The sequence below is a fragment of the Mytilus trossulus genome, chromosome 5, assembly GCF_036588685.1.
Source record: "Mytilus trossulus isolate FHL-02 chromosome 5, PNRI_Mtr1.1.1.hap1, whole genome shotgun sequence".
Lineage (NCBI taxonomy): Eukaryota > Metazoa > Mollusca > Bivalvia > Mytilida > Mytilidae > Mytilus > Mytilus trossulus.
This window is the reverse complement of record NC_086377.1, coordinates 56,002,492-56,022,045: the sequence shown is the minus strand read 5'-3', so window position 1 is coordinate 56,022,045 and position 19,554 is coordinate 56,002,492. Positions and strand designations below refer to the sequence as shown.

The window sequence follows — 19,554 nt, the reverse complement described above, 5'->3', positions numbered from 1 at the left end:
TGATGTACTTCAGTCATTTTACGATATTGGAGCGATATTGGAGATCTAGAGGGGTTTCACCGTAGACACATCGGAATGACCCAGGACCCAAGAAAAGCTATACAGTGTTGATGATGATGCGAGAAAACTAGCTTTGACTCCAATATTCAATGTTATTTGCATTTTAAATAATACAATTGAATGTAACAATCATAGTTATTTTATACAGTTTTCCACGCATATTTTTGGAAAATATACCTATATGTAATATATACGTGTTTCTCGTTTCTCGTTTATATAGATTAGACCGTTGGTTTTCCCGTTTGAATGGTTTTACACTAGTAATTTTGGGGCCCTTTATAGCTTGTTGTTCGGTGTGAGCCAAGGCTCCGTGTTGAAGGCCGTACTTTAACCTATAATGGTTTAATTTTTAAATTGTTATTTGGATGGAGAGTTGTCTCATTGGCACTCACACCACATCTTCCTATATCTATATGGTCCAAATACTCATATGGTCCGGCCCGTTTGTAACCAAACGAGTATATACTCATATGGTCCGACCATACGCGTACGGTCGGACCATACGCGTATGGTCGGACCATATGAGTATACGCATACGGTCATGACCATACGCGTATGGTCCAAATACTCATATGGTCCGGAACATAGATATACTGTTCCAAGTATCAATGATCAAACGATTTCACAAAAATGATATTTTATAAACTTCATGGAACTATACATGCTACAGGAAAGCTACTGTTAAAAACGAATTTGTTGATATTCGTTGTTGTTCTCGTTGCTATATGTAACTGGGGAAAACCTTTTTCACATACGACACGTGGCATATCACGTGACACATGTGTATTTTTTTAGCTTCATATTGCACGCTGCTATTTTACATATAGATTTGCATTGTTAGGCACTTGTAATGGATGTTTCATGAGGAATGCACTTCGATGGAATTATTTTCATTAGTTTTGAGGTAGCTATCTTTAAAGGTTCATCATTGCCATAAACGTGAATACATCCACATAAAGGTCAAGGTTACTGCTAACATGTGCATAGATACGTGCAGTCTGCTTCCATTGTTGACACAGGTGTTCAGTGTAGTGGCTGAAATGGAGAAAAAAATCGTTTATCAACATACATGTATTATATATTTAATGGTATATTTGATATTCAACTTACACCAATCAATCAATCACTAAAAAAATGGCACCCAAAGCAGAGGCCCTCCTCCTGTTTAGTAGCAAATGTAAATGTACGAGTATTGCAACTGTACTGTATATGACATTCTGCATAATTCTCATATATATATATTTGCGTGATAAACTCATGCGATTCGGAGAATGTACAATAATAAATATTTTTTGTCTTTTGTATGATTTGTGAGACTTAGGTATACCATCATGGGTACCAGTAGTGGAAGTAACTGGGATTACTTATTCTTCTAGTCTCGAATAACCAGACGCATATTTAAATATAGCTTGAAAAATAAAGCGGCTGGATGACCGAGACTATTATTATTCTTGAGTTTCATTGTATGTGATGTTCTATTTATCATTTTATGGACGTGTTTGCTTATCGTTTTATTGTTTGATTGATTGATTGATTGATTTGTGGGCATGTGTTTGATTGTCGTATATTTTCCAGATGCCATAGTTTTTTATCTGTCCATATTCGAGCTGGGTTAAAGTTCCCATGTCTTGAATTTTAACATATCACCCAAAACCGAAACCTACTATTCGATCAACTTAAGTTAAAATAAAGCCATGCAATTGAAATCTTAATTATAATGGCATGTGATTGCATTGCATGGTTATAGTCACGTGGTTATATCATTTGCATAATAGTCCATTTAGTATTTGAAATTCTCACAGATGTTAATTTAATAGTGAACACCACACCTGCATACTTATCTATTTTTTTACTATTGGTATATGATGTTTAATATTTTGTAATATATTTGCATTGTGTATATCATAACATACTGTCTGCCTTCAACCACTCGGGTGTATAAATGTGCAGTATAAATTCCTATTCAAAATATATATAGTGAAAATAGAACATTTTTTATGAACCTGCTAAGAGTATACAGAATTCAGATATGTTTTTAAATTAAAAAAAATATAAATATAGAATAAATAAAAAAAAAAATAACTTGCTTCTTGTATAAAAGGTGCTTATGGCACTTTAGTGTAGAAATGGATCAAAACAGGATAATATCGAACACTTGGTAGTGTAAAGATGGATCAAACAGGGTAATATAGAACACTTGGTAGTGTAGAGTTGGTTCAAACAGGATAATATCGAACACTTGGTAGTGTAGAGATGGATCAAACAGGATAATATCGAACACTTGGTGGTGTAGAGTTGGATCAGACAGGGTAATATCGAACACTTGGTAGTGTAGAGTTGGATCAAACAGGATAATATCGAACACTTGGTAGTGTAGAGATGGATCAAACAGGATAATATCGAACACTTGGTAGTGTAGAGTTGAATCAAACAGGATAATATCGAACACTTGGTAGTGTAGAGATGGTTCAGACAGGATAATATCGAACACTTAGTAGTGTAGAGTTGGATCAAACAGGATAATATCGAACACTTAGTAGTGTAGAGATGGATCAAACAGGATAATATCGAACACTTGGTAGTGTAGAGATGGATCAAACAGGATAATATCGAACACTTAGTAGTGTAGAGATGGATCAAACAGGATAATATCGAACACTTGGTAGTGTAAAGATGGATCAAACAGGGTATTATAGAACACTTGGTAGTGTAGAGTTGGTTCAAACAGGATAATATCGAACACTTGGTAGTGTAGAGATGGATCAAACAGGATAATATCGAACACTTGGTGGTGTAGAGTTGGATCAGACAGGGTAATATCGAACACTTGGTAGTGTAGAGTTGGATCAAACAGGATAATATCGAACACTTGGTAGTGTAGAGATGGATCAAACAGGATAATATCGAACACTTGGTAGTGTAGAGTTGAATCAAACAGGATAATATCGAACACTTGGTAGTGTAGAGATGGTTCAGACAGGATAATATCGAACACTTAGTAGTGTAGAGTTGGATCAAACAGGATAATATCGAACACTTAGTAGTGTAGAGATGGATCAAACAGGATAATATCGAACACTTGGTAGTGTAGAGATGGATCAAACAGGATAATATCGAACACTTGATTGTGTAGAGATGGATCAAACAGGATAATATCGAACACTCAGTAGTGTAGAGATGGATCAAGCAGGATAATATCGAACACTTGATTGTGTAGAGATGGATCAAACAGGATAATATCGAACACTTGCTAGTGTAGAGTTGGATCAAACAGGATAATATCGAACACTTAGTAGTGTAGAGTTGGATCAAACAGGATAATATCAAACACTTGGTAGTGAAGAATTGGTTCAAACAAAATAATATCGAACGCTTAGTAGTGTAGAGATGGATCAAACAGGATAATATCGAACACTTGGTAGTGTAGAGTTGGTTCAAACATGATAATATCGAAGACTTGGTAGTGTAGAGATGGTTCAAACATGATAATATCGAACACTTAGTAGTGTAGAGATGGATCAAACAGGATAATATCGAACACTTGGTAGTGTAGAGTTGGATCAAACAGGATAATATCGAACACTTGCTAGTGTAGAGTTGGATCAAACAGGATAATATCGAACACTTAGTAGTGTAGAGTTGGATCAAACAGGATAATATCAAACACTTGGTAGTGAAGAATTTGTTCAAACAAAATAATATCGAACGCTTAGTAGTGTAGAGATGGATCAAACAGGATAATATCGAACACTTGGTAGTGTAGAGTTGGTTCAAACATGATAATATCGAAGACTTGGTAGTGTAGAGATGGTTCAAACATGATAATATCGAACACTTAGTAGTGTAGAGATGGATCAAACAGGATAATATCGAACACTTGGTAGTGTAGAGTTGGATCAAACAGGATAAGTAGTGTAGAGATGGATCAAACAGGATAATATCGAACACTTGGTAGTGTAGAGTTGAATCAAACAGGATAATATCGAACACTTGGTAGTGTAGAGTTGGATCAAACAGGATAATATCGAACACTTGGTAGTGTAGAGATGGATCAAACAGGATAATATCGAACACTTGGTAGTGTAGAGATGGTTCAGACAGGATAATATCGAACACTTGGTAGTGTAGAGATGGATCACACAGGATAATATCGAACACTTGGTAGTGTAGAGATGGATCAGACATGATGATATCGAACACTTGGTAGTGTAGAGATGGATCAAACAGGATAATATCGAACACTTGGTAGTGTAGAGTTGGTTCAAACAGGATAATATCGAACACTTGGTAGTGTAGAGTTGGTTCAGACAGGATAATATCGAACACTTGGTAGTGTAGAGATGGATCAAACAGGATAATATTGAACACTTGGTAGTGTAGAGATGGATCAAACAGGATAATATCGAACACTTGGTAGTGTAGAGATGGATCAAACAGGATAATATCGAACACTTAGTAGTGTAGAGATGGATCAAACAGGATAATATCGAACACTTAGTAGTGTAGAGATGGATCACACAGGATAATATCGAACACTTGGTAGTGTAGAGTTGGATCAAACAGGATAATATCGAACACTTGGTAGTGTAGAGATGGATCAAACAGGATAATATCGAACACTTAGTAGTGTAGAGATGGATCAAACAGGATAATATCGAACACTTAGTAGTGTAGAGATGGATCAAACAGGATAATATCGAACACTTGGTAGTGTAGAGATGGATCAAACAGGATAATATAGAATACTTGGTAGTGTAGAGTTGGGTCTAACAGGATAATATCGAACACTTGGTAGTGTAGAGTTGGATCAAACAGGATAATATCGAACACTTGGTAGTGTAGAGATGGATCACACAGGATAATATCGAACACTTGGTAGTGTAGAGATGGATCAAACAGGATAATATCGAACACTTAGTAGTGTAGAGTTGGATCAAACAGAATAATATCGAACACTTGGTAGTGTAGAGATGGATCAAACAGGATAATATCGAACACTTGGTAGTGTAGAGATGGATCAAACAGGATAATATAGAATACTTGGTAGTGTAGAGTTGGGTCTAACAGGATAATATCGAACACTTGGTAGTGTAGAGATGGATCAAACAGGATAATATCGAACACTTAGTAGTGTAGAGTTGGATCAAACAGGATAATATCGAACACTTGGTAGTGTAGAGATGGATCAAACAGGATAATATCGAACACTTGGTAGTGTAGAGATGGATCAAACAGGATAATATCGAACACTTGGTAGTGTAGAGATGGATCAAACAGGATAATATCGAACGCTTGGTAGTGTAGAGATGGATCAAACAGGATAATATCGAACACTTAGTAGTGTAGAGTTGGATCAAACAGGATAATATCGAACACTTGGTAGTGTAGAGATGGATCAAACAGGATAATATAGAACACTTAGTAGTGTAGAGATGGATCAAACAGGATAATATTGAACACTTGGTAGTGTAGAGATGGATCAAACAGGATAATATCGAACACTTGGTAGTGTAGAGATGGATCAAACAGGATAATATAGAACACTTGGTAGTGTAGAGATGGATCAAACAGGATAATATAGAACACTTAGTAGTGTAGAGATGGATCAAACAGGATTATATCGAACACTTGGTAGTGTAGAGATGGATCAAACAGGATAATATCGAACACTTGGTAGTGTAGAGATGGATCAAACAGGATAATATAGAACACTTAGTAGTGTAGAGTTGGATCAAACAGGATAATATCGAACACTTAGTAGTGTAGAGATGGATTAAACAGGATTATATCGAACACTTGGTAGTGTAGAGATGGATCAAACAGGATAATATCGAACACTTGGTAGTGTAGAGATGGATCAAACAGAATAATATCGAACACTTGGTAGTGTAGAGTTGGATCAAACAGAATAATATCGAACACTTGGTAGTGTAGAGATGGATCAAACAGGATAATATCGAACACTTGGTAGTGTAGAGATGGATCAAACAGGATAATATAGAATACTTGGTAGTGTAGAGTTGGGTCTAACAGGATAATATCGAACACTTGGTAGTGTAGAGATGGATCAAACAGGATAATATCGAACACTTAGTAGTGTAGAGTTGGATCAAACAGGATAATATCGAACACTTGGTAGTGTAGAGATGGATCAAACAGGATAATATCGAACACTTGGTAGTGTAGAGATGGATCAAACAGGATAATATCGAACACTTGGTAGTGTAGAGATGGATCAAACAGGATAATATCGAACGCTTGGTAGTGTAGAGATGGATCAAACAGGATAATATCGAACACTTAGTAGTGTAGAGTTGGATCAAACAGGATAATATCGAACACTTGGTAGTGTAGAGATGGATCAAACAGGATAATATAGAACACTTAGTAGTGTAGAGATGGATCAAACAGGATAATATTGAACACTTGGTAGTGTAGAGATGGATCAAACAGGATAATATCGAACACTTGGTAGTGTAGAGATGGATCAAACAGGATAATATAGAACACTTGGTAGTGTAGAGATGGATCAAACAGGATAATATAGAACACTTAGTAGTGTAGAGATGGATCAAACAGGATTATATCGAACACTTGGTAGTGTAGAGATGGATCAAACAGGATAATATCGAACACTTGGTAGTGTAGAGATGGATCAAACAGGATAATATAGAACACTTAGTAGTGTAGAGTTGGATCAAACAGGATAATATCGAACACTTAGTAGTGTAGAGATGGATCAAACAGGATTATATCGAACACTTGGTAGTGTAGAGATGGATCAAACAGGATAATATCGAACACTTGGTAGTGTAGAGATGGATCAAACAGAATAATATCGAACACTTGGTAGTGAAGAATTGGTTCAAACAAAATAATATCGAACACTTACTAGTGTAGAGATTGTTCAAACATGATAATATTGAACGCATTATGTTGTTTCGTTTGTGCTCTCAGATATTTATATGTTTGTCTTTCCAAATTATTTGTCTATAAAACAATTCAAAAAATCCAATGCGCTGCACGTCTGCATGGTAATATATGTGTTATACTGTTTGGTTTTCATACATAATTTTTTTCAGCGCATTGTCGAAGACCGTGCTATTTTTATCATATTGACTTGTGCTCATTGTTGAAGACCTGCTATAACTTATAGTTCCTAACATCTGTCATGTGGTTTCCTTATTCTATATGGCCAAAAAACCTAGAATCTTTACTGTAAATGAACACTTAATCCAAAGCATAATAACATCAAACCATGATGGCATAATCACGACAAACCATGATGGCATAACAACGTCAAACTATGATGGCATAATGATGGCATAATCTTGTCAAATCATGATGGCATAATCTTGTCAAATCATGATGGCATAATCATTACAAACCATGATGGCATAATCTTGTCAAATCATGATGGCATAATCATTACAAACCATGATGGCATAATCATGTCAAACCAGATGACAAAAGAACATCCAACCATGACGTCATTATCAAACTATAACAGTATAATCACGTCCAAACATGATGGCATCATGTCGTCAAACCTTGATGGGAAATTAACGTAAAACCATGACGACATAATCATGTTCAACAATGACGGCATAATCACGCCAATCCATGACGGGATAATCACGTCCAACTATGACTTTATAATCACGTCCAACCATGACGACATAATCACGTCCAAAATGACGTCATAGTAACGTCCAACTATGACGGCATAATAACGTCCAACCATGACGACATAATCACGTCCAACCATGACGTCATAATCACGTCCAACTATGACGGCATAATAACGTCCAACCATGACGACATAATCACGTCCAACCATGACGTCATAATCACGTCCAACTATGACGGCATGATAACGTCCAACCATGACGTCATAATCACGTCCAACTATGACGGCATAGTAACATCAAACCACGGATGGCATAAAAAATTATGAAAGGATTAGCAGATATATTTATAACATTTTGAGGGATTATCAGGATAGCAAAGCTGTTTAAGAAGCTAAAATCAAGCAGAAATTTAGAAAGAGTGTTTTACCTTCCAACTCATTGAAAGCAGATTCCAGAAAGGTACACCTGTGAAATGAGACAACTCAAAGTTTGATCATTTTATTATTATTATAAAGTGTTTGCCCATGACCGAGGTTTATTCCGCCAATTACACTGCCCATGACCGAGGTTTACTAATTACACTTCCAAGGACATAAAAACTTCTACTTTCTCTCAGAGGCTAAATAAAGAGGAGTTATGAAAATTTGAAAATATGATCCATGTCTTTTAACCTTGCAACAACAGAGGTAAACTAATGTACATGCACTGCAGTTCCAAATTATGAGATTTTGACCCATGCTCAAGCCGGGTCCCTATTAAACTCTATTTGATCCCGTGATTACTTTTTACAGCAAACGCCCTTACATGAATGCTAATATTTTTGTCTTAAGGGCATACGATACAGCTACAGGGGAGGTAATGACGTTGTTAACGTAAAATGTTATTTTCGCGACGTCAAACTATGACATATCGGGAAAAGATGCATTTTTCGACTGATTTTTATCATTCAAACTGATTTAATTTGAAAACAAGTGCATGGATCCCTTTTTTTTTAAACGACATTTTGTTTCATTCTGCAGGGAGATTATGTGGACTAAATTTAAAAAAACTGTAAATAGCGCAATTTTTTTTAATTTTGATTAATATACAACAAAAAATTACATTTTTTTCTCAATTCATGACCATTTGATAAATATGAGTTATTTCTGAATAAAAAATGCATAAAATTTTAGGATACTTATAAAATACAGAAATTACAAATTATTTAACAAAAAACAATTTGTGTTTATCTTTTAAAACAAAAAAGTTATGGCCTTCTTTCGAAATGGAAAATACGGTCACAAATCCGAATTTTGAGCAAATTTACAAAATTTCGACCGCATTTAACTCAAAAAGTAGCACATGGAGGTATATTTTTTATTACATATTGGATTTAATCAGGTAAAAAATAGCCTATATGGAAATTTTCATCAAACTGTAAATACAGGATCAAAACTGTATCGTATGCCCTTAAGTCTTTTAAAGACCTAACCCGTTATAAGCATTGTACAAACAGTTAAAAAAACGTAAGGAATAATAACTAATTAATACGCTTTGTGACAATAATCATCCTGATTTTAGTATCCGCAGTTGGCGTTGTATCAATAGTAAAGACAAATTTCTGTTTCAAAAATGGAAATTTCTTTTCGTTTTAATGCAATAAATTTGCTTTCAGTCAGAACATGCATCATTTTCCAGTAATGAAAAATATCATTTTATTTGATACGGAAAATCTTGTTATCATCCGCTCTCGTACTGGTTATGATTGTTATGACCAGTGGGTCCAGTGACAAGTATTTCATGCATATATAAGACGCTGATTTGGGGATAAAAACAAACTATAGTTAATACTTACATGAATTTTCAACCGTGGTATATACTGTGACCAGAACAGACACGTTCTAGTTAGGAATACTTACATGTATTTTTTAACCGTGGTATATACTGTGACCAGAACAGACACGTTCTAGTTAGGAATACTTACATGTATTTTTTAACCGTGGTATATACTGTGACCAGAACAGACACGTTCTAGTTAGGAATACTTACATGTATTTTTTTAACCGTGGTATATACAGTGACCAGAACAGACACGTTCTCGTCAGGAATACTTACATGTAAATTTAACCGTGGTATATACTGTGACCAGAACAGACACGTTCTAGTCAGGAATACTTACATGTATTTTTTAACCGTGGTATATACTGTGACCAGAACAGACACGTTCTAGTTAGGTCTATGGTTTCCATAGCAATTTCTCTCCCACCTTGCAATAAAGCGTATTGGTGGTTATCTGAAGTAAACTGCTTCCATTTTTGAACTTCCGGATGACTACAAATATACAAGTTACAATATTACAAGTTACAATATTACAAGTTATAATATTACAAGTTACAATATTACAAGTTATAATATTACAAGTTACAATATTACAAGTTATAATATTACAAGTTACAAATATACAAGTTACAATATTACATTTACAGCAGATACATTGTATAATGACTTAAAAAAGGGGGACGAGTATAACTGTTTTGTTTTAAACCATTGATACAGATCAAGATGATTACACTTACCCTTATATTGATGTGCATGGATTGAATGTGTGTGCATCTTCTAATCTGAAAAGTGTGTGTCACGTGAAGAAAAAGGTAATGTATCAATGAATGTTCAAGCAAGGACATACATTCATTTAATCCATAAAAGGAGCAGCTCTTTTTTATAAAGATTATTCAATATTTGGTGGGTTGAAATTATTTATAAACTTTATTATTAGAGTCAAATACGGCAATTTTTCGATTTTGCATCAAAACTGACATGTAGAGCAATGCTTATGGATGTTATTTTATGGATTAATTACACCTTTATGATATGTAAGAATCCTGGGTTTTGATTGGTTGATAGACAGTGTATTTTTCACCATTTTACTGTTATCAAATGAATATCGTTAAGTTTTTAACGCCGACGGGGTATATGCAAAAGAGATATATGCCTTTTTTATCCTCTCTGCCGTGGTATTTGCCAAAAAAAATACTCTATCCGACTGGACGCTTGTAACGTCTAGATCATCAATGCGTTTTAGTACATTACCATTCGGTGTAATTAAACAAATATATCATGTTCTTGAAAATGAATTTCCCTCGCCTTACGGCTCGTGAAATTTAACATTCTCTCGACTGGTATTTTTCGCAAATACCCCTCCTTAACATAATATATCTGTTCAATATTAAGTTAAACAATGGTTAAATTATTATTTCTTATATAAACAGTTTAGCTTTGTTTTTTATACATTTGTATTTTCAAATTCCAGAAGACATTCTTTGGGTCTTGAGTCCGCATGCAAATATAAGAAATTCAGAGAAAATACGCACTACATCTTTGATAATTACTTTTTCTAAGTACTTTCTATCTACAAAATAAACGCGCTGTTTGTTTTATTTTGATTTTTGATCACGGACGAGTTACATAATAATATTTTTACAGAAGTATTTATTTCAAATAAGTACGGATCATATATCTTAAAACAGTAATTATAAAACCAAGTGATAGTTTTACTTCAAAAAGATCAGCATGTTTATGGAAACCTCTGTGCTTTCGACACCACAACGAACTCGACACCAGTAAGTATCGTCTTAGTTATGTCAAATTAAACAAAGAATAGGTTGATCAAAGGGATATTTGTTTTATGCAAGTATGCGTGCATGACAATGCATATTCACAAAGATCACTCGGAAGAATGTAAACGATGAACATTGGAATGTTGTATTATAAGTAAAAATTTGATATAGTATATATATAGTACAATAATAATCTGCATATGTTATTGGCTTCTAGAGGGACAGAGCATTTATTACTGTTTTATGCTATCTCAAGCTCAGTATGGCCTTTCAGAGAAAAAACAATAAATTCAAGACAACACTAGCACCGGCTGTGTGGATTTCTTCTCATTACAGATAAAGTGGTGTTAAATTTTGTACGCCAGACGGGCGGATCGTATAAAAAATACTTAGAAGTGACGCTCGAATCAAAAGAGTTCAAAGGTCAAATAAAGTACGAATTTGAGAACTACAAATTCCGATTTTAAGCTAAGCAAAAAATCTACTTGATGCAAGATGAATGATCGGCACCAAATTCATAGAGTCGAGGCTCAGCCACAACAACTAACCGACAGCGATGTCGAGGCTCATTTATAACTTACATTATACTGCGATGTCGATGCTTGTTTATAACTAACATTATATTGCGATGTCGAGGCTCATTTATAAGTAACATGATATTGCGATGTCGAAGCTCATTTATAACTAACATTATATTGAGATGTCGAGGCTCATTTATAACTAACATCATATTGCGATGTCGAGGCTCATTTATAACTAACATTATATTGCGATGTCGATGCTTGTTTATAACTAACATTATATTGAGATGTCGAGGCTAATTTATAACTAACATTATATTGCGATGTCGAGGCTTGTTTACAACTTACATAATATTGCGATGTCAAGGCTTGTTTACAACTTACATTATATTGAGATGTCGAGGCTTGTTTACAACTTACATTATATTGCGATGTCGAGGCTTGTTTACAACTTACATTATATTGAGATGCCGAGGCTTGTTTACAACTTAATTTTTATTGAGATGTCGAGTCTTGTTTACAACTTACATTATATTGCGATGTCGAGTCTTGTTTACAACTTACATTATATTGCGATGTCGAAGCTTGTTTACAACTTACATTATATTGCGATGTCGAGGCTTGTTAACAACTATCATTATAGTGCGATGTCGAGGCTCATTTACAACTAACATTATAGTGCGATGTCGAGGCTTGTTTACAACTTACATTATATTGCGATGTCGAGGCTTGTTTACAACTTACATTATATTGAGATGTCGAGTCTTGTTTACAACTAACATTATATCGCGATGTCGAGGCTCATTTACAACTTACATTATATTGCGATGTCGAGGCTTGTTTACAACTTACATTATATTGAGATGTCAAGGCTCATTTACAACTAACATTATATTGCGATGTCGAGGCTTGTTTACAACTAACATTATATTGCGATGTCGAGGCTTGTTTCCACCTTACATTATATTGAGATGTCGAGGCTTGTTTACAACTTACATTATATTGAGATGTCGAGTCTTGTTTACAACTAACATTATATTGCGATGTCGAGGCTCATTTACAACTAACATTATATTGCGATGTCGAGGCTTGTTTACAACTAACATTATAGTGCGATGTCGAGGCTTGTTTACAACTTACATTATATTGCGATGTCGAGGCTTGTTTACAACTTACATTATATTGAGATGTCGAGTCTTGTTTACAACTAACATTATATTGCGATGTCGAGGCTCATTTACAACTTACATTATATTGCGATGTCGAGGCTTGTTTACAACTTACATTATATTGAGATGTCGGGGCTCATTTACAACTAACATTATATTGCGATGTCGAGGCTTATTTATAACTAACATTATATTGCGATGTCGAGGCTTGTTTATAACTAACATTATATTGCGATGTCGAGGCTTGTTTACAACTTACATTATATTGCGATATCGAGGCTTGTTTCCACCTTACATTATATTGAGATATCGAGGCTTGTTTCCACCTTACATTATATTGTGATGTCGAGGCTCATTCATTTACATCTGATATTGCGACATCGATGCTCAGCCACAACAACTTATGATGTCGAGTATCAGTCCAAACATTTGACTACTCACTGCTTTGTCGAGATATTAGTTTCTTACCCAGTTTTTGCAAAATCTGTCCAATAATCCATCATATTTCTACACAAAAACTGTTCATTGCTGCTATATTTACGGTTGATTAATTTTAAAGGCACTCCGAATACATATTCTACTTCATCCCCATGTAAAACACCGGACCACTCCGGCCAATCACGTGCTGAGGTTAACTGGTCAAAGAAGTAACCATAAAGTGTCCCGTTTCTGTTAGGGTAACGGCTAAGAAGATCGGCCATTTCTGCTACTGGACATTTGAAATTAAAATCTCCCGCTAAAAATAAATTATATTAATGAATTAATGTAAATGTATTGACAAATTATTTGAGAATATAAAATTTTATTTTGAATGTAACACAGCTTCTAAACATTTTTTTTTGTTTGTTTTTGTCTTTTACGAAATAACCGTGACGCTTTTGACTATTTTTCATTAATAACAGTTACTCATCAAATCAAATCATAAGTAATGACTGTGATATTTCTGTTTATAAATTCAAAATATGTGGTGTGCACTTTTAAATAACGCGGGACGCGGTTTATTCAGTGTGAACCATATTTTGTATGTTATTTCTTCATCTTTAGATGAGAGCAAAACATTACAGTCATGCTTCAAAAGGTCATAAATACTAGTTTAATTCAATAGCGATTGGTTATAAAGTCGTAAATGAATACATAACAGAAATTTCAATACCTAAATATAGACAATGTGCATGGTCTTGTGGAGATTTGTTTCTTTGGCAATCACACCAAATCTTCTTATTTTTATATTTGCTAGCCGTCATATTAAATTTTAGTTTATTTTTTGGCACAAATCAGGGTGTCGTTTAAGTGTTTCATATTACAAAAAAAAGAAGATGTACGTGGTATGAATGCAAATGAGACAACTCTCCACAACAAACCAAAATGACACAGAAATTAACAACTAGAGGTCACCATACGGCATTCAACAATGACCAAAGACCATACCGCATAGTCAGGTATAAATGGCCCCAATATAAATATTTATTCTGCGTCATGTAAGAATTGTTTATAGCTGAACATACGATATGGATTTTACTCATTATTGAAGGCCGTACAGTGAACTCTTTTTATTAAATCGGCATTTCGAATCTGTCGGGTAGTTGCATCATTGGCGGATCTAGGGGGTCCGGGGCTTGGAACCCCCCTTCTTTGACCGATCAATGCATTTGAATGGGGACAGATAGTTGGAACCCCCCCTTTTGTCCAGAATTGGGGCCCCCCTCTTTTTTAAAATGGCTGGATCCGTCCCTGTGCATCATTGGCATACCCTCGTCTATTTCGAAAAGAGCAGGATAATTCCCCTTTCCCCTTCAAGACAGCACTTGCACCCACAAAAAGCAGGAGAATTCCCCTTCAGCTCTCTCACCCGCAAAGAGCAGGAGAATTCCCCTTCAAGGCAGCACTGGCACCCGCAAATTCGAAAGGTATTAATATAACTTGTTTCCCAATCCACTATAAATAAATGTGTTTAAACTAATTGGCATACCGCATCTTCTCATTCTATAATATTAAAATAAAACTTGACTCTTTCTTTAACTAAGAGCCTCTTATGTTGTCATTGATACTATGAAGACAAACCATTGATAACAATGAGACTTATGAGGGTCTGAATAAGGGTCCTTAATTTATATAGTCTCTATTTTTCTAGGCCATTTTTTCACTATTCTTTATACTTCTTGCCCATAATATTTTTTGTATATATATATTTCAGGACCTCATAATTCTCTCATATTCATTTGCAGGTCCCATTATTCTCTTTTCTTAATATATTTTAAGCCTATTATTCACCATCCTGTAAACCCCCCTCCTCACCCTCATTTATAATTGACACGTGATATGTTCTTTAATTTCCTGAAGGACACTTACCTATATCGTCTAAGACGTCAAAGTAGTATTGTGACGTAGTTGCATTACTCCAGGCATTGTAATATAACAAAATTGCATCAAAAAGTAATCTGTCTTTGTCTCCATTAATAAGAGACAATCCATCGAGTGATACTATATATGGAATCTCCTCTACAAAATCACTCCGACTCATATTTCTACTTGTAGGATAATTCATTTTGTCTATTAAATAGTATAAAAGGAAAAAACTGCCTTCATCTCTATTGAAACCAAATAAAATGTCTTTATTTGCAAAATAATCAGTTTTCATAATCTCTGTTGGACTCTTGTGAATAAAATAATTATCTAGCGTAGGTGCAAAAGGCCATTGCACATGCGTCATGGGAAGATTCCATGCTTTATTAGTTAAATCGTCTGTTGAGGCCCGTCGTAAACATTGAACAGTTTCTGAAGCAGATTTACCTCCACATGAAACTTCATCCGCTAAAAGTTGAGCGTATTTCATTGCAACGTCTGGTGTTTGATATGCCCATGTCGAAAGTAACGAAGCACTCTGTAAAATTGCACGTTGAAAATAGTTCTTTGATAAATCTGACGCCATTAAATAAGAGACGCTTGCAGCTCCTGCGCTTTCACCAAAAATAGTTATAGAATCTTTGCTGCCACCAAAAGAGTCTATATTATTATATATCCATTCTAGGGCAACAGCCTGGTCCATAAGTCCTGCATTCCCAGGCGCTTCAGAATTACCCATATATAAGAACCCGTATGGACCGACTCTGTAATTTATAGATGCAATAATCACATCGGCGTATGCTGATAAATAAGTTCCGTCGTAAAGGTCAAGAGTTGAAGTGCCATAAATATAGCCGCCACCAAATATCCATACAAGAGTTGTCAATTTGTTCCCTGAAGTTGTTTTTGGTTTCCATATATTTAAATAAAGACAATCTTCGCTAATATTTGTATTATAATTCCACATTTCTTCGCCAATTTGACCAGCAGTATTGTTAAATGTGTGGAACTTAATTTGTGGACATGAATTTGGAAGCACTTTACAGTCTTTCGTATCTGACCAGTTTTGTAACGGTTCTGGTCGTTTGAATCTTAAATCTCCGATAGGTGGCGCAGCAAATGGAATCCCAAGAAAAGTAGAAACGATTTTGTTACTGTATGATGCCTGTTCAAAGCCTCGAATTCGGCCGTTTGTTGTTACTACTTCTGGGTCAACTGAGACCACTATATAAACGGTAAAGGCATGAACCAAAACGACCACATAGTTTTTCATTCTTCTGACTTCGTTTCTGAAAGAAAAGTGAAAATTGAAAATTTATTTCGACTTTTAATCCGTTTTTGAAATTCAAAATAAGCAACAAGTAAATGTACGATAAGGATATAGTTTGAAATTATTTTACTTATACACCAGCTGCATAAAGAATACTGTGACACTTCAGTAAACTAGAGGCTATAAGTAGATATAGGAAGATGTGGTATGAGTGTCAATGAGACAACTATCCATCCAAGTCTCAATTATTAAAAGTAAATCAAGATAGGTCAAGGTACGGTCATCAACACGGAGCCTGAAGCATGAAAAAAAAGTTACTTTTCATTAAAAAGTTTTCTGAATAATATAAGAAAGTAAAATAACAAAATAAAAACAATCTCCAAGGACAGTTCAAATCTGAAATTCCCTTATCTAATGTTCAAACACATCAAAACGAAGAATAAATACCTGTTAACGAAAAATAAGAACCAATTTACCTTACATATAACCACTGTGTGAAAGATATAAAACTTGACAACAAAGTTACACCATACAGAGAAAGAAAAAAGTCCAGATGAAGTATAAATGGATACCTATTGCTGTATTGTCCTATAAATGTCAAGTATTTTGTCATTATAAATCGATCTTTACAAATTATTTTGTCTATGTATATATACTTATATACTGACTATAGATTTCAAATGTAAAAAACGCGCTTTAAATTCTTATCTCGAGTGCTCTTCAACTCGTCGGTTTTTTTTTTCGCGTATTACATCACTTCTAAACACTCGATTAATGAATAAAAAAAATGTTTACAACTAGTAAACACATTGCGTGAAATAAAAAAAAAGGTTTACAACTAGTCAAAACATAGCGTGAAATAAAAAAAAAGGTTTACAACTAGTCAAAACATAGCGTGAAATAAAAAAAAAAGGTTTACAACTAGTCAAAACATAGCGCGGAAGAAAAAGATTTACAAATGATTAATACATAGCGTGAACTGAGTCTAATTCAAACCTAGCGTTTAATCAAACTGATTCACAAAAACCTGGTTAGGTTGCTGTCTAACTAGTAAACTTGTATTAATATATGAGTATGCTCGAGTGCACATAGTGTAGCTTGACAGTGATGTGTATAGAAGTAGGTGTCTGCATATGTAGAGTTTAACGCACAGCGTTTAATGCATGTATACATAGAGTTTGACACACAACGTTGAAAGTCTGCATATAGAGTTTGGTGCACAGCTAGCGTTTAATATATCTATAAAGAGTTTGACGTCCATCGTTTAATGTCTACATATAGTTTGACGCACAGCGTTTAATGTCTGCATATAGAGCTATTGAAATGGGAGAAATGTCTAAGAGACAGTAACCCGCCGAAAGAGCTAGCAGGCAACAACCGAATGTCTGCATGTTCGGCGCTCAACATTTAAGGTCTGCATAAAGAGTTTGGCGCACATCGTTTAAGGTCTGCATAATTATAGAGTTTGACGCACAGTGTTTAGTGTCTGTATGTAGAGTTTGACTCGCAGCAATCAAAGTCTGCATATAGAGTTTGGCGCACAACATTTAAGGTCTGCATAAAGAGTTTTGCGCACAGTGTTTAATGTCTGCATGTAGAGTTTGATTCACAGCGTTTAAAGTCTGTATATATAGAGTTTGGCACACTACATATGAGGTCTGCATAAAGAGTTTGGCGCACATAGTTTAAGGTCTGCATAAAGAGTTTGGCGCACAGCATTTAAGGTCTACATATATATATATAATTTGGCGCACAGCATTTAAGGTCTGCATAAATATAAAGTTTGACGCACAAGTTAGTGTCTGCATGTAGAGTTTGACCCACAGCGTTTAATGTCGGCAAAAATAGAGTTTGGCGCACAGCATTTACGGTCTGCATAAAGAGTTTGCCGCACAGCGTTTAAGGGGTGCATAATTATAGTGTTTGACGCACATCGTTTAATTTCTGCATAAATAGAGTTTGGCGCACAGCGTTTAAGGTCTCATTAAGAGTTTGGCGCACAGCGTAAAATGTCTGCATAATTATAGAGTTTGACGCATCGCGTCTAATGTCAGCATATAGAGCTTAACGCACACCGTTTAAAGTCTGCATATAGAGTTTGACAAACAGCGTTTAATGTCTGCATATAGAGTTTGGCAAACATCGTTTCAATAGATATAGGAAGATGTGGTGTGAGTGCCAATAAGACAACTCTCCATCCAAATAACCATTTAAAAAAAGTAAACCATTATAGGTCAATGTACGTCGTTTAATGTCTGCATATAAAGTTTGGCGCACAACGTTTAATGTCAGCATATAGAGCTTGCTGTACAGCGTTTTTAAAATGTCTGAATATAGAGTTTGAATATAGAGTTGGACGCACAACGTTTAATGTCTGCATATACAGTTTGGCGCACTGCGTTTAATGTCTGCATAGGGCTTGGCGCGAAGCGTTGACATGTTTGTATGCTATTTTTTTTTCTCAGTCTGTAAGTAATATATGTTGACGCACAATATTTAGTAAGTTAGTAGAGTTTACGCTAAGCTTTTACAGTCTGTAGGCTGATTTTAGGTACAGTTATATTTTGACGCTCGGTGAATACAGTCTGAAGATAAATTATTATTGGACGCTAAATATTTAGTCTCTAGGCAGAGTGATATTTTGACGCTCAGTGTATACTGGTTGTATCGATAGAGTTTGACGCTAAACAGTTACTGTCTGTATATGGGTATTGAGTAAACGATTTTAAGTGTACCTCGTTGTTCTCAAGTATTTCACAAATTTCTCCAATTTGTATAAATCTACGTCAGCGAGAATATTAGTAATTTAGATCGCGTTCAATAACAGATCACTGCGTGTATGAAGATATATTACAACACTATTCACCATATAACCTTTTCATAAACTCTTTTTAAACCAAATGTGGGAACATAAATTTCTACTTTAATAATCAAAGTTTTACAATCATGATATTCTGTCTCAAA

The 19,554-nt window shown here is 34.9% G+C and overlaps 1 protein-coding gene across 2 annotated transcripts in view; it reads right to left on the bottom strand.

Moving 5' to 3' along the window:
* Positions 1-505: 505 nt before the first annotated feature.
* Positions 506-19,554, bottom strand: part of LOC134718940 (cholinesterase 2-like) — a 31,545-nt gene continuing 12,496 nt past the window's right edge. The window contains exons 2-5 of one of the 2 annotated variants that reach the window (XM_063581799.1): positions 15,327-16,609; positions 13,446-13,713; positions 9,850-10,001; positions 506-1,095 (exon numbers count right to left, since the gene is read on the bottom strand). In XM_063581799.1, coding sequence (XP_063437869.1) covers positions 986-1,095; positions 9,850-10,001; positions 13,446-13,713; positions 15,327-16,593 — 1,797 coding nt within the window. In that variant the 5' untranslated portion in view covers positions 16,594-16,609 and the 3' untranslated portion in view covers positions 506-985. The remainder of the gene's footprint in view (positions 1,096-9,849; positions 10,002-13,445; positions 13,714-15,326; positions 16,610-19,554) is intronic. The other variant, XM_063581800.1, reaches the window with a different exon arrangement.